This window comes from Leptosomus discolor, chromosome 7 (genome assembly GCF_034619465.1).
Source record: "Leptosomus discolor isolate bLepDis1 chromosome 7, bLepDis1.hap2, whole genome shotgun sequence".
NCBI classification, from domain to species: domain Eukaryota; kingdom Metazoa; phylum Chordata; class Aves; order Leptosomiformes; family Leptosomidae; genus Leptosomus; species Leptosomus discolor.
Window position 1 is genome coordinate 10,435,371 of NC_141397.1, and position 24,201 is coordinate 10,459,571.

The 24,201-nt window shown below is 38.0% G+C and overlaps 1 protein-coding gene across 1 annotated transcript in view; it reads right to left on the bottom strand.

The window, feature by feature from the left end:
• Window positions 1–5,256: 5,256 nt before the first annotated feature.
• SKAP2 (src kinase associated phosphoprotein 2) overlaps window positions 5,257–24,201 on the bottom strand; it is a 38,021-nt gene continuing 19,076 nt past the window's right edge. Inside the window, exons 5-8 of the mRNA XM_086467884.1 lie at window positions 22,740–22,808; window positions 16,004–16,116; window positions 6,508–6,609; window positions 5,257–6,107 (exon numbers count right to left, since the gene is read on the bottom strand). Coding sequence (XP_086324010.1) covers window positions 6,517–6,609; window positions 16,004–16,116; window positions 22,740–22,808 — 275 coding nt within the window. The 3' untranslated portion in view covers window positions 5,257–6,107; window positions 6,508–6,516. The remainder of the gene's footprint in view (window positions 6,108–6,507; window positions 6,610–16,003; window positions 16,117–22,739; window positions 22,809–24,201) is intronic.

Here is a 24,201-nt window from a genome sequence, read left to right on the forward strand (position 1 = left end):
TTCGTAATTTTGTGTAAGTAGATGTATGCAGGAGTACAGCAAATACAGAGTATTTACAGAAGTGCAAGTCATAAACATGGCTTAGTGAGTGCGATTATTTGGGATGATGTCTCTGCATTTTGAAGTTTCATTCACCTTCCAAAAATTTACAAAGCCCATGAGACAAGATGCTTGGTTCCTGAATGCTGACTTCAAAGCAGTGCCAGATACGTTAGAGGAAAGGCAATTCTGGTCACAATTCAATAATGACCTACAGGTGACCTTGGCTGGCTATCATAAGACAGTAAGTAGCTGAATAGGTAATCTCAGTCTAGAAGAGGTTAAGTACCCACATCATCTATAATGCACCAGTCTCCAAAGCAGAAAAGAATGGATGGGTAGGAAGCTGGTTAGTTTACAGACCTTCCAAACAGTTCTGCTAGTTGGTAACGTGGATTGCCTATTTTTTTTGTTATGTTAAGTAATGGAAATCTAGATGCATAGATTACCCCCCCCCCCCCCCCCGCCACCTCCCCCATTCCGTTGTGGTTAATACCTTACACGTAAGTTCAAATTAGTTTGAAAATAGCAAAAAGGTGTTGCAAAAAATAAGCCTGGAGTATTTTATTGGTACGGGCAAACAAAAAATAGTGTCACAAGAGACATATAGATTTTGATAAGAGGTACCTGACATAATGCATCAAGAGTACCATCATGACGGGAAATGTAGGATGAGAGAAGTTACTAGAACAGAGCCTTTAAACAATGAGCAACAGAATTTTTAAAAATGCTAGAAATACCATTTTTCTACAGTAAAGATAGCATGGCTATTATGAGCATGCAGACGTAAACACCTTTTAGAAAGAAGAAACCAGCATCAAAACATGATCATAAGTGACTACATAATAAAACCCACACCTTCCCACACATGCATGTGCATTCATGCCTGGCTGCTTTTAATTTAAACATAAGGAAGGAACAGCAGTCCTCTCGGAAGAGAGCAGCAGCAAAGGAGGAAAGTCCCTCTGCTTCCCTGATGCCACATGACTGTTTACAGATTTCATCTTTTCCCTTCCAAACTGAAATAAGTCTCAGAGGCTGAAGACTTGCAATGAATAAACTGAGTTGCCCACGCCTGTCAGACTGTCTGCGCTCTGCTCTTCTCATGCTGACCCTATTAGATTTGACTATTAAAAAGCAGCATTGGGCCATGTCAGCTCTTGGGTGGGAGACTGCCAAGGCACACTTCCATGCTGCTGGCGTTTGAAAGATTGATAATGATCCCGTGTAACACTTTTTTTTTTTCCTTTAACCCAGGCAGTTCTGCACGGGGGTCAGTTCTGTGGTGCAATGTACGTACCTTGTCTTGTAGCATGAGGTGTAAAACTAAAATCCCGATCGCCTGTGGCCGTTAAAAATCCCATGGCACTATTTACAAATATGCAAGCAATTACGGCAGACTGGAAGTGGCCAAACTGGTAATTCTATTCTGCCAACATAAATCCTCCCACTGTAACTGAATGTGGAATTTTTTTTCAACTCACAGCATAAACTTTAAAGTCTTGCTGTAAAATGCTCATTAGCCGTCAAATATCTTTACAATAGAGGGTGAGAGGAAATTTGTTCTACGAGTTGTGAGACACTGAGGCTCCTTTAGGATGAAAGCTCCAACACATCAGTTTGCTACAGCATAAAATTAATAGAGATAGACTGGGTTTTAGTGGCATTTGAAATTATCTGTCTCTTCATCTACCCGCAGCTCTTCTCAGACTGCCTGCACTGTTGTACTTTATACTCCCACACATTGCTACAAGATGACACCTTGGATTTTTAAATTTTTCCTGTTAATTAAAAGGTTTGTTCCTCCCAAAAGGCTGGAAAGAAGATGGCATTTCCAGTTTTAAATTTGACTCATCTTGGCATAGCTTTCAGGTGCAGAAGTTTTTCCTCTACTTTGCTTTGAGCCCAGCTTCCCATGAATTTCTCTGTGTGGTAGTTTGGACTAAGGAAAATTCCAGGCAGAATTGTCTAGATCCCACTGCAAAATCACTCCTAAAAAAAAAAAAATCCATAAAAGTCTATGATATTACAAATCATAGCTTAGCCTGATCTGCTTTACAATTTAAAGGGAAAAAAAAAAAAACCCTATACGTTCCTTGTCACAGCACAGTCAGCTAAGAAAAGCAGGACCTCTTTGACCTGTGTATCCTGTCACCGCCTCAGCCCCCCGTTACTTCTTCCTGTAGCAAGGAGAGACCAGCCAAGTCACAATTTCATCCCAGAAGCGTGAAACACTGTACTTAACACCCAGCTTGAATCCACAATTTTAAGTCCATAGTTTGAAGTTGGTTGGTCTGGTCCCTCACAGTGAGACACAGAATGCTGGGCAGGATCTAAAGACAGAGATGCAGGTTTGGCAGAGCACTCTTCACTGAGCTCAGCGTCCGTTTTTTCTAAATAAAGACAGAATTAAGCAGACACTTGTCTGAGAAATGTCAGCTCCAGAGAAACCCTAGTAAGTGAAGGTCTTAGAGTTTATCCGTGTGTTGTGCTATGTAAAGTGGAAAGTTGTTTATAAGGTTTCCATACATATTCTTATTCCCACGGTTACATACTAATAAATTTTTCAGCAACTTGAAAGAGAGATGAGAGAAACATCAAATGGCTCATGCAGCTGCAGAACACGCCCTTGTCATCTACCTGGGTACTTTCATCCCATGCTTTAATATTTCACAGCTTTCCTACAGAACCCAGTGAACTTTATCAAGCCAGGACTCTGACATACAGCCACAACTTCATTTTGCTTAACCTGTGATAGAGAAATGGATTTCTATCTTTTGGCTACAGAGAAGTCAGCGGCTTTCTTTTGTTCAGTTCAGCTTATGGAAATTGCTTCTTTTTCAGAAAGAGGACAAAGAGTATTCAGCAAAAGGCACTTTGAAACTGTATTGCCTGGTTTTGAGTTACTGTTCCGAGAGCCTGATCCAGAAGCAACCAAATTCAATAGCTTCTCAGTTTCAACAGTCTTTGGATCAGGCTCTAAAGGGTTACTTCTTTACACTCCTTCTAATGCTGTGTCATACTCAGATTCCAAAGCCAAAAAGAAGAAAGTTTATGAATTTGGCTTTGAATATAGAAGGAGATCTTAATTAGCATTCACATTCAGCTTAATTCCAGTCAAAGTTTTTAACATTAATAGAGGAGCCAAAGGTAAGTTGATGCACACAGCTTCTCTAAATCTTAGCCATAGACCTCTCCAATGGAAGAAGCAGCGCATACACTACCATCAGTACATGTAATTAGTGGCAGTACACACACAGAGGTCTATCCTAACTAGATGCTAGAAAAATGCGTGAGCTAGTTGTCTGTATATAGAAGTACATGAAAAAAATACTAGAGCATGACATGATTATATCCGGGTGCCTCTGCTATAAAAACCATTTGTATTACCCTTACTTCTCTGAATAAATTCAAATGACAGCCCCATTTCATTTCTTCATTCAGTCTGGAGGCCAGATGGCATTAGAATCATTTACTTCACCTTGTTGTGCTTAATTACTACAATCAACACACTATTTTCCAAATTAATCATAACAAAGTAATTTCATTAGTAACACAGCAGGCTGTTGAATTATTAGCATCATAACAGTTTGCAAACAATTAAACTTTATTTGAACCTTAAAAATTTGCAGAGTAGAACATTATTGTAAGATCTAATGGCAGTACAGCACAAATCCAGAGCAGAGCAAATAATCAAGTAAAACGCTGTAGAAAATATGACTTACAATCACCTTTTTATAAAATAGCTGGTTTATTGTTCACAGAAAGGCAAGTGCAACCTAAGCAAACAAAGAAAATAAAGCAATTAGCATTTCCAGTTTTGTTTAAGTAGCATGAACAGAGAATTTCTCATCCCAAAAAGGTTGTGGTGTTTGCACAGATTTAAAGTCAACAACGCGTCCGCCGTCCGCTGCTGGTTTATTCCAAGATAACTCCAAGTGACTTTCGGGACACCTCCCACGTTTTAGGATAGTTTACACACACCCCCCACACACACACCCCCCACACCCCCCCCCCGCAGGTCCCGGGGGGTGGGGGGCAGCCCCCCGCGAGCGCTGCGGACAAAAGACACGTTATCTCCGCGGCTGCCACCACCCAGAGGCGACGGCGCGGGGCAGCGCGGCCGCTCATCGCCGGGGCGAGGACTCCCTCTCCTGGAAAAGCGGCGGAACCGGCGACGGGCCGCGCCGGCGGAGGGGGAAGGGGACGGACGGGCTGGGGCCACCTCCCCCTGCCATGAAAATTTGCTGCCACCTACCGCCGCGGGCGCGCGGTGCAGCGCGGGGCCGCGCAGGGCTCCGCGGGGCCGCGCCTCCGCCCCCGCCCCCGCCCCAAGTCGAGTTTCACTTCGTCTCGACGAGGCGGGGTGGCGTGGGGGGGGGGGGGACGGACGACGGGACACACACACGGGGATTTACTCCCCCAAAAAGTAGGTGGTGGAACTGGGAACGCCATAACTAACAGGCAGCCATGGCGGCGGGCAGATTTATGACGCTGCCATGTTAACAAGGGAGAAGGAGCTTTTCTAGCCGAGGTATTAACGCTTCCCCTTCTGTACACAATCCGCCAGGACGCTTGATAAATTAAAGTAGTAAAAGATCTGAAGACTATAATCTATCATTTTAATGCTGTGCTGATAACGTGCAGAATCAATTTCAATGACTATCTCTTTAAAAAAAAAATTAGAACAAAACCCTGTACCCTGTTTGACTCCCATTAGAATCCAGCGTACCATCAAGCACCACGCATCAGCTAACACAAAGCACAACGCCTTCGTTTACCGAAAGGACCTAATTCCGAGTTCAGGCCAACGTTACCTTTTCACCCACACTCTTCCCAGGGCCCGCCTGAAGCGTAAACAGCACAAGCAACGACAAGGGGACCTGCACAGGCTCAGCAATTCGCAGACTGGCTTGACCTGCCTCTTTGGCAGATTAAGGGTCTCACAAATCAAGCGTGTGGGAGGATCCAAAAAAGTTGATCTTGCATGCTAATAGTAAAGCGCATCTCCAAAACAAGAGTATTTCAAGTATTAACTCTGACCTGCCCAACCTCTTGTCCACAAGTGGTAGTATTCTAGTGCACTTTTCCACTTTTCAACTGATGCTTTTCGCCAAAAAGTTCTGGATTTGACACTAAGACTGCAGGTAGCTGTTACTGATCCACGTAGAGCTGAAGACGTCCACTGCACAACTTGTATCAGAAATTCCACATATCAACAAGGCACCCAGATTTTATCTGTACCTTATAGATACTTTCACAGAGTCAAATATTTCAACACTACCACAGACAAAAGTCATTTTTACCTGCTGTTTAGTTCACGGTAACTCAGCAAAAATTGTATTTTTAAATATATTTTCTTTTTTACAAATTTTCACATAATTCACAACTTCAAGTCAGAATGGTATCAAGGCAGTATTATAAGCAGGCTGACTTGTTACATCAACAAAAGATCCAAACCTTCATTTTGTGATAACAAAATACTAAGTAACAACACAATACTAAGTATATAAGAAAAATAAATCATTGCCTAAAACATAATACAAAAGCATGTGGAAGCAGAATACCCTGAAGATTTGCAATATTACACATAAATTTCCCTTGATTTTCCTACGAAACCGCAAAAAACATTAAAAGCATTAAAAGGTTAATGTGTGCATGAACTGAGCAGTAGTTTTCTACTTCCGAAGTTCAGCTTCATTTTTCTAAGTCTGAAGAACAGGAAAACATAAGGAAATTCCCTGAAAGAATGCAAACCTATAGCCATACAGAGTGCTGCTAATATGCTTAAGAAAAGAGCAACAGGCACTATTTGGCTGCTTGTGCCCCAGATGTTAATTACCATCTATTTCATTTCCTAGCAGTACAAGCCTATAAGAAGTGGCTGAGAAGAACATTTCCACAGAATTATGATCGATTACAGTTTTTAATGTTTAATATACAGAAGGAAAGGATCTGACTACATTCAGTGAAAACCACAAAACCTATACACAGAATCATCTTCTTTCAGAGGCCGAGTCTGTAAACTGCAGCTGCACACCAGTCTTTATTTCAAGTGCAGGTTTCTCCTGTTTAGGGAGAGGGAAGTTGAAAGTTCATCGTTAACCAAAAAACCTCAAACATGCATATCAAACCCAGTCCAAATATCTATCACCTTCCACAGTTTTCTGCACAGACGCACATGTTACTGAAGTAACAAAACTAACTAGAAAGCACACCAATTTTATTTTACAAAAAAAAAATCTGGAAAAGGAACATAGTTATAAAATACATCAACTTTTGTACATTGTGCTTTAATATTTCATACAAAATCCCAGAAAAAGTGCTTTAATTGAGCCCTCAATATATTTCACCATAATCTTTATGTTAACAGGACTCCTACAAAGGTTCCAGGAAAGAAATACTTATGAAACAGAGAACAAGGGAACGTATAAGCCATTACAGAAGATTGGATTAAAATGTACTTACCCAGGCCTCTCAAATATCATACATCTCCATTATGTAGGCTTTAGGCACCAAGCCAATGGTTCCCTTCATTTCTCCTACCCACCAGCCAAATCTATTGTACTCCTAATTGAAAACAATATGCAATATTAACCTTTAGTCTGATATAAATGCAATAGAGTTTTGTATGCAACTCCTTATGGATGCTTTCTCGTATATACAGTTATAATCATTTCAACTGAAAATTAAAACATTATATCTTTTTGTTAGAGGCATTCACATGCAGAGATCGGCAAAGACAGAAGTTAAATTTTAAAAAGGCCAGGCACGCTCAGGAAAATTTCTTAATTAAGGCCACGCTTCTGTGTAACACATACTAAAAATAGCTGACCTCTCCATCCTCTATTCATCACAAATATTTAAACCTTATCTTGGTAACTAAAATCTAATAGCACAATGTTGACATATAAGAATCAACTGAGATTCTTTCAGTATCACAAGGCTAAACTCTAAGAAACTTACAATCAACTTATTTTAGAAACTACTTTGCTCAGATGTGAAGGGAACACTATATATCTAATACATAATCTCTTTCTATGGACAGTGTCTACCATTGCTCCAGGCTTGCAGAAAATTCTACAGCAGATCTCATATATCTGACAAATGACTAATGTACTTTTGTTTGAAATTTGTTTAGGCTTAGTGAGATAAATATGAAACAAAATGAATTATAATAGTTTAAAGAAATAATATCTTCCAAAAGCAATACCAAGTAAGAGTATTGTGGGATCCAAATTTAATTTTTTTCCTATGAGGTAAATATTTTAAGATCAATCCTAACAGTGGTTCAATAAATTGTAACAGCTGAAATTGCACGCACACATATATTGAGTTACAAATGAAGCCTTATTAAAACAGAGACCCCATTCAAAATTGAATGATTAGTAAGATAGAGATTACTTTGGAACAAACATGGAAAATACAAAAATACACAGATATCTCTGATAAGCAACATCTGCTTCCTGCTACGCTGCTCATCTGACGAGAAAAGCAAAAGGCTGTAGGATTTTGAATTAATGGTCCTACGGAGAAGCAGCTATTACTTTGACTGTAGATAAAGTTTTTCGGTTATAAATAGTCAAGTGGAGCTTAAGGGTTAATGGAGTTTCATTAGAGCCCAAGCTATAATGATTTGCTGCTGGCATATTTGGCCTGGTGAGAGTTCTCTAGGGTCCTATGAGGTGCTTAGTATACTCAGCTCTGCCTGTGCTTAACTACGGATGAAGCCCTGTTGATGGCCCACTTTCATGTGGGCCCAGGCTTTTTTTCCCCCGCCCTCGCTTTTTTTTTTTTTTTTTAAAAAAAAAAAAGAAACACTTGCATGCAGACACAGACACACTTTCATGTTTTCTTATTGTAGAAGGCTGAACACCAGTCAAGCGTTTTCTTCCTTCTCTTCACGGTGAATTGGTGATTTAAAAGATTCAACCCTACTATCCATAAAGTACTGCAGTAAGTGTGATTTAAAGAAAAATCCACATAAAGAGCAGCAGGAAAACTTTCGTTTATGATGTGAACACACGAACAAGAAAGCTGCAAAATAATTCCACCTTCTTCCCCCTTCCACTGCAGAACAAGACTGCTGGGGATGGGTCTGGTCTGAAAGTCTAGAGGTATATGATCCTGATCTTCAGTGCAACCTGCTCTCCACAGAAGTTAAGAACTGCTGATAACCCTTCCCATGAGGGTACATATTACACTCCAAATCCTTAAAGGCTAAATAATACCCTGGCACTAAAGTTTATAATGTTCCAGATCAGCCTGTTTAAAAATCTGTGTTTTACTTCACAATATACTGGTTAAATATACAAACTGGATTTCTAGACTGAAGTGGGAAATTGCTGAAAGGAGCGGTACTCACGTATACTACTGGAATCTCAGCAATAAATCTCTCCAAGAGAAAGCAACAAAAGATTTTAAGCTGTTACATGGAACTTGTGAAGTGACTGTCAAGAGTGATTAAGCAAGTTTTGCTAGACATCAGCCAAAAAAACAAATAATACATGAAATGAGGGAAGTGGCTTAGTTAAGCGGTCATTAAATTGCATATGACAAATGGCATAGAAAAAGCCCACAGACTACATTATCCATTGAAAATGTTCCACTTAGCAACACTACATGAACTTAGAAACAATTGTTTTTCAATAAACAATTCAGATACCTCAAATTAAAATTAAAACCATGCTGCTGTTTTGAAAACTTTCTGGGTTTTGCTACTTACTAATACACCACTTACTGCTCTGGCATGAAGCTAAGTGAGATGATGAAATGAATGTTGATGTAACAGACTAGTAAACTAATTTAAGGATTCACTGCAACCATTATACCATACAGACAACATTGCAACACAGAAGCTTTTACTTTACATTACTATTCTTTGCATGGGTCTCAAGAGCAACATGAATCCAAATTAAACTATCCACAGTCTATAGAAGCCTGAACAAAAATACAGTGCAGATACCTGGCTATCAAGAATATAAAACTTTAATCTCAGGTTTTAGAATAATTAGCTAGCGCTCCCTTTTAAAATGATTAAAGTACAGACATTTCTCTTTAACCACTCAGGAGTTTATCAATTAAAAACGCCTTCATAGCAATATAATTTCATTAATACACTGCTGTTGTGAGGTCCATATGTCTATTACCACTGCTTAAGATGTGTAGAATAAAAGTCTAAAGCCCACATTTGTGGGAAATAATGATTAATACACAGAAGGATATGAATACAGTTAGGAGTTTTATATGAATTTTTAAGAGTTGGGAAGCACGCTGCTTTTGCAAGCATCAGCTTCAGATCTCAGGTACCACTGGGTTTACCATCTGGTATCCCTCACTGCATTCAGCTCTTAACATCACGGCTAACATAGGCAAGCGACTATACTTCAGAAGGACTGATAAAATAATAAAGAGTCCTTTAATCTACAGGAAACCATTGTAGTCAATTTATAAGAAATATTGCATCCCTTTGTAGGATGTGTAATTATTTTCTATTAATCATGTGCTATAAAGCTACATTATGTGGTTATTCTGTTATCACTAGAAAGAGGCCTGCAGTCAGCTCCTGACAATGTTAGGTAATTACTAACACAAAGCTTCTTTCTCCTTATGTAGAAATGCTATCAAGATCCAGAGGTGCTGTGATGCTTGCTGTATGAAAATAACTCTCCAAAGAAATTCAATAACTGCAAAATGAATTGCTCCAAGGCAAACAGAGGGATAGGAGAGGGGGGCAGGGCCAGATCCAGCCACCCTGCAATGAGGAGAATGCACAAGTGTGCGGCCAGGGCTCCACCATGTGACTGGAGCACATTCGCCATGCCAGGCGATGCTGGGGGGGAGGAAGGGGCCACCGCAACCCCTGCAAGGCAGGCACCAGGGCAGTGGAACATATTCTGACAAACAATACGGAACAACCACCTTAACAAATGACCAAATGCTTTCTAAGCTACTTCTGTGTTTCCACTGTTTGTAAGAGGGGATTTTATTATTTTTTTTTCCCAAGCAGAAATTTATTAACCAAAGTGAAGTAATTTCACAGGGCAGCAAGGAGCAGGTTATGACTTAATATTTAACAAGCTGGGAAACCACTCTGTACAGCATGCTATGATAGTGGGGGAAAAGAATCCCATCAGGGTTTACAGGCTCCTTAAACGCTCTCAACTGAACACAGTATGAGCAGATGCTTCTCCTTGTCCCCATCCCACCAATTTCGCTGCACTTACGTGTATCAACTACCTACGACTCCACAAGACAACCATCGTAAAAGTTTTAGCACTTGGGGAAAACACAGTAGGTAGAAACACACTACCTGGTTTTTTACAGATATCTTTTAAATCCAAGATTTTTGTACTATTTAGAAGAGAATTTTGATGTGCAAGAAGAGAAAACGTTTATATGCAAGAGGATTTCCAGAACAGTCTCTACCTTTAGAGCAGATCCTCTGTGCAAATGAGGATATCCAGATGCTTTGCACTATATTAACTTCTACTGACTTCAGCAAAAGTTGAGAACATCTGGTCCTTGTGCAATTAATCCCTATTGTTCAATACATATGGTATGCTTTTTGTGCTTGTGGGGTGGGGTTATTTTTATTTGTTTTGTTTTTTAAAAAGAGTTGCTGAAAATCATCATTGTGTTTCAATGCCTTGAAGCAAACAATGGAGTTGTATTTTAAAAAAACACAACTGAAGTGTGCGAATTCAAGATTTTTCTCCTGCCCTCTTCCAGTGGCACTATAAGTAACATTAACTTACAGGCTGAAGGTCTGCAGGCTTTAAAACTGAAAAGCAAAACATATCTATAGCCTTGTTTGGGGTTAAAATAAGTAGCCTCTCCTATCAAGCTAAAGATGTGCGGGAAAAGCAGGGAGAACTATTTTTTGAAGAATATCCTGAGGGGCAAGTTTGGCAAGATAATATTTTAAAACACCTCTAATTCATCCAGGAGATTCAGACTAGCTAAAAAAATTTAGAATTTCCTTTGGTGTAATTGCTGAATGATACACTATCAACCAGGGAGCATTTTTGGCACAGAACAGCGTTTTCACTAAAAAGCAGAAAACGACAAATGTTTTAGATAACTGAATGAGACTTCTTCACAGGTAGTAGGGTTGTTTTAAGACAGCAATAAAGTGGTCATCTTTAAGAACATAAGCCTCAGATTTATTGTACGGTTGCGTTATTAGGTTTTATTTCCTGCAAAGACATGAGACAAAGTAGACACCAATTAATGAGATCCAATATAAATCAGGGTAAGCAGACTGAATTCTGAACCAAAACTGGCCCCTGAAAGCACCCTGAAACGACAGAAGGGACACTTTATTTTGCATTACATGACACAATGTACATTTTTTTTCTAATCAAGTAGGTAAATGCTTACATATTACCAATGTGCAAACCAACCAAGCTGGAGTCACTTTGCATTTGTCTGTCTTAACTATCCTTCTATTTAAAGGCCTTTGCTCTGATGTTTAGCCACACATTTATTCATTTTTTCTGTAAGGAATATACCTAAACAAGCCAGAAGAAGGAAATACACAACTTAGTATTGCATTTTAGTTTTGATCAGAAGCGCCCCACTGAAGTGAATCTCCCAATGCTTCCCCACCTTGGTGCACTTCGCAGAGCTATCAGTCTCAGAGCACACATGCCACACTTCTTTCAGATGAAGCTAAAATGGAAGATGCACTTGAATGTCCTCCAACCACTAACATGTTCTCAGTTCCACAAAACCAGGCTAGACCTCTTTGGACACCAAACCCGTTTGAAAACACACATGTGGGTGCCAGGGCCTCAGCACTAAGTGTTTCACTCCGCAAATCTGCTCCTATTGGTACTGCCTATTTGCTAAGGAAGACACAGGCTGTATGGTCATGGAAAGAGAAATTACTATTAAATACAGATCTTGGTATGATCAGTCAGAAAATAGCCTGACAAAAAAAAAAAAAAAAACCACCAACACTCAGGATTTTAGTATGCCTTTCATATCTTTTTGAAAAATAACAAATAAATACATTTCATTAAGATTATGCAGATAATGTACAAAATACTCACACTGTGAAACAGCTGCACTGTTAAGTTGTACTTTATTTCATAAACAGTAATCTGAGCTATGGAGATTATTTTGTTTGTCTTTTCACTAAGCAAAAAATACAGGTTGAGATGTGAGCATTTTAACAGACATCTCTTGTTTTGAAAGAATAAAAATCTGCCACACTGGAAATGTACAACCAGTGCATAAATGGTAATCTAGGTTAGAAGTTAACACTTCACTTTCATGGAAAATTCTAGAGCAAAGGTTTAAGTCATAGACAAGATTTCCATGAATCACAAATACAAAAGTGTGTAGCATTATATTGCATTGGCATGTACTGAAATAATATCAGGAAGGGAGAATACCAGTTTGAGATATAATTTCTGATTTTGCAGTATTATTTGTTGGTTTAATGCAAATATAAATATAAATAAGGTGGGAAATAAATTAGCTTAAAAGTTAAGAAACATTAGTAATTCTACTGAGCAGGTGCCTGCTAACACCTAAGTAAATTGTCATTACTGCTTGCATTTGGCTGATGAAACTATGGAATTTCCTAACACAAAACATGCACCTAAAGCAAACAAACACTGTAAGTGCTGCACTTGCATGAATTGTGCATATCAAACGTAAAAATAATAATAGGGCTACCTCCACTCACAGTTGTCTTTGTTTCTGGAAATTGATTTCTTGAACAGAGCTATGGAAGATTTATAAAAAGGATTATTATGTCACAGTTTGTTTCCCCATTTATCATATGGGCTTGAAAGCAAAGGCAAGCCCATAAATAAGCAGGAGTTAAGAGCAATCCTCCTTTCAGAAAGCAGGATGCCCAAGTATTGCATTTCTAACAGTCAATATTAACTAAGAAATCTTACTAATGAGTCCCTCTATCAGTAAAGCTATAAAATATTTTCTACTGCATAGCTTTCTGAAAGTTCATGATTCATAGCACAAGTTATAAAAGCCACTTGAATATTCAAGAATATTATAAATTAAAATTATAATAGTATGAGTTTATCTGTACAGATACATTGAGCAATTAAAGTTAACTAATTTTTAAATAAAGGTTAACAAGTACTCTTGCAACAGTTCTGTTAATTCTGCTCAAATTAAAAAACTTAACTTTTGAAGGAAACTCTTAAAGGTAGAAAAAACTAGAAAAAAGTTTTGGGTTTTTTTTTTTGTAAGAGCCCATGGGACTCCTGCCACACAAAAACCACAACGGACATAAATACTTAGATAATAGCTCAAATAGTTTTTGAGTGCACCTTTAAAACAAGGAAAGCATGCTTTTCTACAGTAATTACCCTAGTCAGGCATAGGTATTTGTATTAGCAGAGTACAGGCATGCAAATCATGCTCATTGCACTAACATTGAATTTTGATGCTCAGTTTAAAGCAAAATAAGGGGGATTTGTCTTTGTGTAATACTTAGGCTATTTTAGGAAGTAAATGTTGCCAAACTGAAACCTTGCTCATTCTTCTAAAAGGCATTCACCTAGAAACTTACATGTAACATGTTGCTCCTCTTGCTTTATTTTAATTATATCAATGCCCAAATTTGCTAAACTGGTTCCTAATTACTTCTGTTGTACTAATGATCTCATTTCTTGGAAACAAAATACTCACTTTTCCCCTAATTTCTATGAAGGTATGTGAAAAGCAGGTAAAAATATATTGCTTTGGCATAAGGTATTTGTCTCTCCAAGCAATAGTTATCACGTCCGTCAGAGCAAGCTATACCATTTATATTTCATCGTAAAACAAAGAACTATTACATGTTGCCCAAATATGCTCGATACTTTGTTAATGCTTCACCCTTCCTACTGCAACATTGCTACACCCATACTTACTTCCTTATCAGCAAAATGTGATTTTCAAGAGTAATGTTCATACCTGGCTGACATATGATAGAAAGGCAATAAAGCCATAGCTAGGTTCAAGCTGAAGCTTAATTTATGACACCATTTTGGATCTATACACATCACCTCCTGTCAGTAGCTGCATCTCTCATTTTCAACCACTAGATGGTGTGAAAAAATTAAAAAATTGCCAAGGATTCCTGCCGACTGCCACAAAATCCAAGTATTAATGTGGTGGATTAGGAAATATTTTAGAAGAAAAGTCTTGACCCACTTCAGGATGGTTAGGTTCACTTTCCTTTGGTTATATTTTCACTTACCAGACAAAGAGCTCATAAACGATCAGACCTTGAAACTGAATCAAGTGGAGGGTTAAGATGGATAATTCTCTGGCACTTTCCCCTCCAGGGACCCTAAATTCAGAGCTGACAGTAGTGGCCAACACTCATTCTTCTGACAAAGCTGTAACAACCTTTAAGCGAAACAGGGCTGAATTTTCTAGGCTGTATTTTGGCATAGAAATCATTCCCAAAGAGAGAGGCTCTATATGTCTGGAGCTGCAGCAAGCCTGTTTCAAGGACCGATTATGGATTAATCATGGCATGACCACAGGACAGCTGATATACAGAGGGCAGCTTAAGCAACTGTTTCTCTATTCTGCTCCATTTTTTAAATTTAATTTCTCACTCTTTTGGGGGAGAAGTAGCAAATTATTTTTTCACCTACAAACTGAAGATTAAGATTTTATAGTCCCCACACTGTACTAGAAAAGCACAACTCACAAAGAGGCCAGACTCGTACAGTGGGATCCGTTTGTTCATGGGCTTTTTGGGGGGAAGGGAGAGAGCGAAGAGATGATCATTTTAAATTAGTACCATTCTTCAGTGCTGTATAACTGCTTGAAAGTCTGCCCAACCCAAGAGTGTTATCCGGCCTTCGGTAATGCAGTTCAGTTATTAGTTTAAGTGACAAATACCTCAAAAGACATACATGGTTGCATTACCATTAGTAATATATCGTTTATATTTTTATACAGGACTATCTTTCTATCCATAAATCTTAAATTTATTTAAACAGAAGCTGTTACAAATATTACCTGGAAAAATTGCAGTTAAAGGTATCATGAAAGATTTAAAGCAATCGTGACAAAACTGAAGAGTTTGAAAGTTACACAAACAGATGCCTTTAGCTTTCATGCACCTACTTGTATATTTCAATGACCTACAGTATCTTTGGCATTAATTATACTGAACAGCAATTACATCTGAGATATATCCTACATATATTTAACAGCTTTTTTTTCAATGAGAACTTGAAAAGCTCAGCTTTTTTTCTAATATGTGGGGAAAACAGAAGTTTCCTTTGATGAGTTGTTCAGAAGTAGACTTCAATGGACCACGAGATATATGTTTTGGGATGTTTTGGCTTTGTTGGAAAGGTTAAGGAAAAATAAGAAAATTAACCAACATTAAGGTAGAATAAAATTTCATGCTTATACCACTTATCATCATTTTAGATGAGAGGAATTATATTTCTCATTTGCTTTGCAAACAGGAAAACAGTAGACTAAAAATTGCCCAAATTTGTCAGAGCAAACAAATTTGGAATCTGAGCTGTCAGAACAATTACAATATACATACAAAGATGAAAGCATCATTCAAAAAACCAAACCATCTTCTGTGGCAAGATGCTCAAAAAGTCAGAATCAGCACAGTTAGGAATACAAAACAGGAAACCAAAAACATAACATACAAGATAATTTAAAATTCTACAAGGTTAACTTTTACAAGCAGAAAGCACATTGTCTCCCATTAAATCAGTTAACAAGCGGTAGCCAAGTTTTAACAAGTAAATAAACATGCTTTTGAGTTAATTCCTGTTACAGGGCTATGTTTTAAATGTGATTATAGTTCATTTGACAAAATAATTAATTGCAGTGAATATCTGATTGCAAACAAAGGATCTGAAAGGGAGTGCCAATTTCCCCCCATAGAATTGTGGGAATGTGCCCTTCTGCCATGGCTCTCTTTTTACAACTATGCAGCCCCAGTAGCATCCCATACCTTGCTGAGAATGTAGATAACGTCACCACGTTTAAATGTCAACTCATCAGGTACATCTCCTGTGCAGTCCCACAAACCTTGGTAGAAATTGGCATAATCGGTATTTTTGCTATCTGCAAAGAAAACGACATCTAATTATGAAAAGAAAGACTGAGGGACTCTGAAGTTACTCTTAAATCTCCAGATACATAGAAATTTATTAGCACACATTTCATACTCCTCTTTTTAGAAACAGCTCTTTCATAGCACAAAAGCAAGTGGAAAACAAGTTTAATGTGTGAGCCCTTCACCAACAAGTTGTATCACTTAAAGACATGTAGCTACAGGTTTTCAAAGCATTTTCCAGCTGCAACTTAAAGCTGCTAGTTTTCCTCTACTAATATATTTCCAGCAAGTCATATTTGTATCTCAACTTGAAACTGATAAAATTGCTAGAATATAATTAATAATAATCTGTGGAAGGAAGCCAAAGTAAGTATTTTGTGATACGCTCCTCCTCGCTCTCCTGTTCCAACAAAACTAAATAACTTCTCTGAGAACCTTTGAGATAATCCTTGATTGTTCCTTGTGAAATATTGGAGAACTTGGAAACTGTTGCTGAAGCTGCATTTTAAAAATATTTGTGTCAGCTCCAGTTTAGGACATTAAGCTCTGGCTAAACATGCAACCACACTCAGTCATAAACTCATCCTTTAACAGCATAAGCACAATGGATGTGCTGTGTTCAAGCTGCCATACAGACCATTAACTGATTGATTATTTAGCACTCTTTGCTCTGTAATACGGCAATAACACAGTAATAAATGCTTTGTCATACACTTACAATACAGAGTACATCTATTGAAACACAGCGCTTACACACAGTTAAATACACTGGCTGCTTCTGTTACGCTGCAAACTATTTCCTGTTTTTAATTCCATGAGAATGGAGTGTGATGAGTTAATGCAAAAAGAATGTAAGCAATACCACTAAGATGACCAGTTACATTATGTATACACTAACCAGACAGAATGTATACGTACTAATAATTTACATCACTGGAAAGCTATCTTCTATTTCTGATAACATAAATATCACTGAACTGGCTAGATCAAGGCTGTCATCTTAGTTCTGTTATATGATCTTTGAACAGCAGGCTTGCTGGTTATTCCAACATATACCAGTTACATTTGCATGTCATTAGCCCTCTACACCATTATTTATAGTTTACAATTTAATCATGATTGGTTCACTTTATTACTGAAAAAATCCTGCTAAAATATCAAGTATCAGGCGATAGAAAGTGTCACGCTATAAAAAAATATAGCAGTATTCAACTTGTGTTTTTCCCTATTTTGACAAATACTTAGATTTTAATTTTAATATTGTCTGTGTGAGCAAGAGCAGCTTGTTTTCTATTTATTCATTTCAGACGGTTCTGTGCTATCTTGTTTTGATGGCAATACTGTGTCAGGCTAAATATTCACAGCCTTGAATTAAAAGCTGCTATGCGAGTTAGCCACCATTTAATTTTCCATAAACTGGTGATTAGTAGCTACCACTTGCTATACAGCACTGGGGGGCTTTCAGACTACCGCTGCACAAATTCTTCCATCATCACACCAAAAGCAGCAATACATACATATATAAAAACTCCCGACCATTCAGAAATAAGAGATGTGGTTACTGTAAAATGCACAGACAGAGTAATTTCAAGAGAAAGCTAGAATCGATTTTAAATGTTGCACCTCCAAATTTTGGCCCTTCCGATTTGTTAAATTATTTACCAATTTAGCATTAGACAATTATAAACAGTAACATGGGTTAGTGACAAATTAATTTGTGATAAATATTAAATCAGAATCTCTCCTCAGTCTCTTGATACAGCACTGATCACAGTTCCCAGCTCTATCTCATAAAAGATAATGTAAGCCATGCAAGAAAAAACTAAGAGAGCTATTTCTGTATAACCCACCTCTCAAATCTTTCAGCAGCTGTCTTACTGATTTTGTTTAAACTGCATTAATCAGGACTTTTACTTCAGAATTGCACTGAAATGAATCATGACTTTTCACACTGAATTTACCACTTTGAGGTCTGTTCTTACCTTTATGTGCCTGACGTAAGTCCTGTTAACACTAATGGGTGTTACATGGGAAACATCAGCAACAGAAGAGATCCCACACTGGGTGAGACACATCTCTTCTTAGATGTTCGTCATGATCATTTAATTAAGCCTTCAACTGCGAAAGCAACTCAACTAATAACACAGCAACACTTGAAAGGATGCATTTTAACATAAGCTTATTGCTACAGTGAAGACGTTGCCCAAAGACTAACCACAGCTCTGTGCCCTCATATGCGAATTCAACATAAGAGAAGAGTTGTTGGAATCAGAAAGCCCCATTTCTCAGAAAACCATATACCAGTACTACCAGGAGCACAGAAATTAAAAATGGTGAGAGAAAACGTCAGTGTAAGTTTGTGAACAACTATGCTGGTCTTCCAACAAGAGCTAATTTCAGATTCGAAATCCCCTCTCATACCCACCAGCACCAGTTTCTCCAAATTCTGTAAGTGCAACTACACGCACATAAAAGCTGATTATAAATTTAACTTCAGAATCTATACATTTAAAGGGCAAAATGCTTCAAAAAATTATTCACTGTGGTTCACAAACACAGGGGGAGAACAAAAAAAAAGCTGCAAAAACCTCTGTAAAACACAAGTCCATTCTTTCTTACTTCAGCTGCCCTTTCTGTTAGAGAGGACCCTGCCAAATTTCATTTGATTACCTCTGAAGAACTGAATAAGACAAAACCAGGAGACCTGGGTGAAGGAATTTGGTATTTATATGTTAATGAAATTATGTGGAGCTTCTTAAACACATGTAATACCTGAAAACAGCTGGTGGATTTAGCATCAAAAACTTGCGTGCCCCTCAGAGTTCAAATTCAAAAGGTATCAATTTGCTGGTGTTACTTTGTCACAATTACATGCTATTCTTATACACCGTGAAATGTTTTGTCCCTTAAAAACACTATGATGACATAATTGCTAAACTGGAGTCTGTCATATTTCGAAGGCATGGCCACTTAGGCCACAGATATGAATAAGACATGATTAAAAAAAATTAAAACGTGTAGCAGAGGGTAGAAAGCAGTTCGTTGTTACCTACCCACTACTTTTAGTATTACCAAACACAAGAAATGGCTAAGCAGGATTTTGGATAGGTGGTTTCTCCAGGAAAAAAAGTCTTTCATTCCAGGACATCTCTCTGGATGAACAACCATCCAACAGTTTCCAAAACTCTTCCACAAAAAATTCCTCATGGTTTTCTTCTGCCATCTCTTTTTCCAGTAACAGTAATAGGAACAACAGATATTTTAATCCAGTATACTGAAGAAAACACTTCAGAGATTACTTGACAGATCAAACAGCAACAATAGGCTCAGACTGCTTATTTCTCTGAAAAATACTGGCACCTGACAATACATGCTTGAAAAAAGAAAGGTGAACACTGCAGGTAAAAAAAAAAAATCTGATGAGTCTTATCACTCAAGCATTCATTTCAAACACTGTAGACTGTTTAAAACTTAATACCCATGGATTACTCAAGGGAAAAAAAAAAATAAGACTATTCTAATCGCTTCAATAGACAGCAAAAACCAAAACCTGGAAAAACAGATTAAAAGTAACATATTTTAGAGGGATTTAAGTGTGCTGTCCCATTGCATCCTAAGCCAATCTAACTGCAGGCTGTTCCATTCCTGCCCCCTCCCTTGAGCCAATTTTGGCACTTGCCACTTCTGAACACAAACCTGGCAGAAAATTACAGCAACCAAACAAGACCAGGAATTACAGCCCACCTATACAAACATACTACTTAAAACATTAGAATAAATGTGACTGGGCCAAATTTCCACTAACCTTCCATTTTAAAACTGACAGCATCTAAGTTAGCAAACACAACTACAGTAGTGACCTAGAGCAATTAGTTGTATTATCTGCTTATCCATTGCTTCTGGAACGAAGGAACATGCGTGTATGTTTTCCTTTCACCACTGTGGTCCACTGCGCAGCATGTTAAACAGCTTCCCATTCTGATTCACATTCCTTGACACTCAATCAGATTCTTCAAAAGTATAGCATCAGGTTTGAAGATCGCTAGTCTGGGCTATTTAACAATATTTGAAAGTGATGAACTTCTGGAAAATTACTGTATCTGCTTTTGGTGATGATGTGCTCAATATTTATCATACTGAAGGCTTAAAGATGGAGAGACAAGTGAAGTTCAAAATTAACACTACCAGAATGACTTTGTCTTACACAAGTGATTTAGACTCTCAGTGTAGAGTCTCAATGCCCAGAAGAGATACACCCTGTTAAAGAACACAGTTATTTTTTTGTTCTGATGGTCTTTAAACCTCAAAGAATGCCTGTTACTTACTTGAACTTTTTCCCACATGCCAAAAAAATTATTAAATAAGGGCAAAATAATTATAGTGTATTTATTGGGACTCAACCTCTAATCTCGACCAATCTGTTCAGTATTATCTTTCCCACTTCCCTTCTCCTGCTGGTCCTTACTTACTCTAAAATCAAGGTGTTTATACTGAGACAGCACAGAACATGATACTTATTAAAACAGTGACTGTGGATATTATAATGGGTGGATGGTGGTAGCAAAAAACACCCAGCAAGCCATATTATATAACTGAAACTTTTCAATGCTTTGGTATTTTTAATAATTAGGTTGCTACCAATTAACGTAAAGCTATCCAGCAGCAACAGTCAGCATCAAGACTGAAGGAATAAAAAGAACTCACATCTGCACATTAACTGAAGTAGAGATAAGTTAGGGCAAGAAAAGAAAGAGGTTTTGCACTTACCAGGCTGAGTTCACAGACAATTTGCAGAATATTTTCTCTGAAATTCAGGTTTAGCAAAGCTAGGCAATAAACTACATTTAAGAATGTATGTGCTGTTTGTGTGGAAAATCATGAAATACTTTTGAGTCAGGTTAGATATTTATGATGTGGTGCCTATCAGAAATACTCATGTCAACTCAGCCCTAAAAGTCAAACAAATTTTCAGGGTTAAATAGTTAACTAAGATCAGATCAGAAAATTACTGCTTGAAATGAATCTGATATCTCGGGAAGACTGGTACGGTATTTTCAAGGACAGTACACAAAAACTAGTAAGACTGATAAAGCTGTTCTCATAGCAGTTTGTTTTGGTTTTTTTCTTTGTTTGTTTGTTTTCTTAGAAATAAAGGTGCTAAGGTTTTCATTTCTTAAAAGTAAGACAATTTAAAACTTCAAGAAGATACATTCTTGAAAAGAAAAAACGCTGTTGGCGACTTTATAATTGGATTGACCTCACGCTCCATTATGACAACACACTTATAATTACGGTAATGTCTAAATGAGTACTAAATATTAAGGCTGTAATGAGTCATGTTGTTTTACACATGTTTTTAGCAGAGCACAATGCTAACAGCATCTGATGACTTGTCTCTTGTTTCCTTTCCAAGAAAAGCAACCCAAAACTCCTCACAGCAACCTGTTCCTGCTTTCCTGTATGGGTCAGGAAATCAGGCCTCTGTTTCCTCTCCACATGTTGCAACAGGAAGAGCGCTGCAGAGCTACTTCCTAAAGGAACTCTTCTTGCCCACCCTTTCCTTGACAGCCCTGAAAGAATTATGTGCATTATGTACATTGTGGGGAAGGAGAGCCAGATTGCATGTCAGTGCAGGTCACAGTTACAATGCAGCAGATCTGAAAAAGGTGTAAGGTCTGATAAGAAGCAAGTCTTCTCTACTTGCTGCGTCAAATCACCAATAGTTTATCTAAAGGTCTGTGCCCTTGAAGCACATATACATCTTGTTTTTAAGCATAACTGGAAATACCTTTCTGTCAAGAAAAGTTGTCTGGCCATGTGACTTTACATGGTGTTTGCAGTTATTTTTCAAGTCCCAGAGATAATTAGCACAAGGGCAGTTTGCCAAGCTAAAGCCGAGAGAATATCCTTCACAGCCTTTCTGGGCATTTGTGTCCTTTTCCAATTTTTATGCTGCTGTCACTGGACTCTGGCATTTCTTACCCAATTCATTTGCTTTCTGTGGTAATCATATGCAATGAAGATATGCATGGCCAACATTTAAACAGGCTGCAGATCAATTAGTGGTCTTAAGTTTATCTGATTTTTATCAAAGAAGACAGAGCTTTGGGTCGATTGTCAGAGCCTGTGTCAAGTTGACCTTTTCAGAGACGTCTACATTGCCAGTCCCTTGGGCAACTTGTTGTCCCCTGTTAGTCTCTGAATGGCAGAAGTCTGTTCTGCTCAAGCACAAAGTATACACAGATGTCTATATTACATTCTTATAGGTTTGACAGCAACTGCATGTTGTATCTATAAACTGTCCTTTAGCAGTGACACTTCCTCAATGATGATAAGCTAATTTATGCAACTAAATCTCCTTTGTGCAGAAATGAAAGCTAATTGAGTCATTACAAAGTAATTCAGGAAGGAATACCTTGTATAAATTGGCTTACTTTATAAATCCTTCTCAAGTGGTTTTCATGCATCCTAAGTGGTGCTAAGCAGTTTTGCTGCCATCAAGTACCCAGGTGAAAAAGACAGCTTTACAGAGCTATAAAAACATTATTTTAAAACAGCAAAGATAAGAGACAAGAAAATAAAGGTTAAAAGAAAGTGCATACACAAAGTAAAGAGGAAAGATTTTAATTACCTGAAACAGTGGTAACTTTCTCCTGGCTCAGTTTTCTTGGCACTTCAGCCTTTGAAGGAACACGTTCTTCTGCAAAACACATAACTGCAAATGAAATTCTGAAGGGACATCTGAGCTGACAGGAATTACAGCCCACATCAGTCTGAAAGACACACTCTACATTTCCAGATAGGAAGCCCTGTTTACTATTTTGCATTTGTACAGAAGTTGGAAGATTGTTATTTCTGTGGTTTCCCCCACCCATCCAAACACTCCAAGAGCTTTCTTTCAAAGTCTCAGTTGTGAACATCTGTTTCCCTTTTCACTCTGCTCTGAATGTGGTAATACAGAGCTGCAGTTCTGCTGTTTTTCAGTCCTTCTGAGACAATTAGAATGAGGGTCCTATTCTGCTATGTACATTTCTTGCTAGGATACAGAAAAGGAAACTGAGGATTGAAAAAGTATCCCCAGCCCATGCAAAGATTCAGAAGTTCTTAAGAGAAGTATGCAGAGAAGGCCGAGGACATCCTACCTTCAACACTGTCATACAGACGCACTAGCTGGACACCTGCGTGACAGGAACACAGCCACTGCAAATGCCATGCATTCGGTGCTCCTGCCTACTGCACCTGACCATGCAAGCCAGACTGTATCAAATAACTCAGGGCAAGTTTAGGAGACAAGAAAAGAGAAAGCCTGGAAGCAATCAGCTCTGAAGCATGTTTTTCAGGCTTGGAACACTCTGAAATGCCCACAGGCAATTTCAAAAGATGTGCTCCATACTCCTTGTCCAGCACAGACTGGGAACTCTCATGCCCACACCCTTACTTAAGTAAATCCACACTCCACTCAATATGGGGACATAAGATCTGCTCCTCACATTTCACAGTCAACAATTCTGTTGATGAGGCAAAAAAGGGAACAAACTATGAGGGGTTTTAGCTGCATTCTTTCTTTAGGTTCATAAGGAAGTAGAAACAAGATCTATCTTGGCCTTTACAGTATATCAAAACTGACAAAGCTGCTGTACTGAATGAGGAAATAGTATATTGATAAACCTACTTCTCAAACAAGAACTGGACTTTTAATACATTTAAACCATTTCGTTTTGCTACTCATCACATCTTATACAGATATTCTTGCTTCTTTTCAAGGCACACATTTCCGCAGCTAATTTTGGTATTTTATTAATGACAAACAACAGATAACTCAAGATTTTAAAATGTACCTTATAGTGCAACTTTTATGTAATGGCCTATCTGCTTTGACAAAGAGTGAATTTTATATCAACAGTTCAAAGGATTTTTAGCCTTGTAAAGATTTAATCTATCCACAAGACTGTCCCTGCAAACAGTAGAGCAGATGTTTAAAGCACAAGAGTAGACCTGTTGAAATGAGTATGCATAATTGCTTCTAACCTATATACGTAGTCTTACAAGCATTACAATTACATCATAAGATTCACTCCATAAAAGCTTTGAAA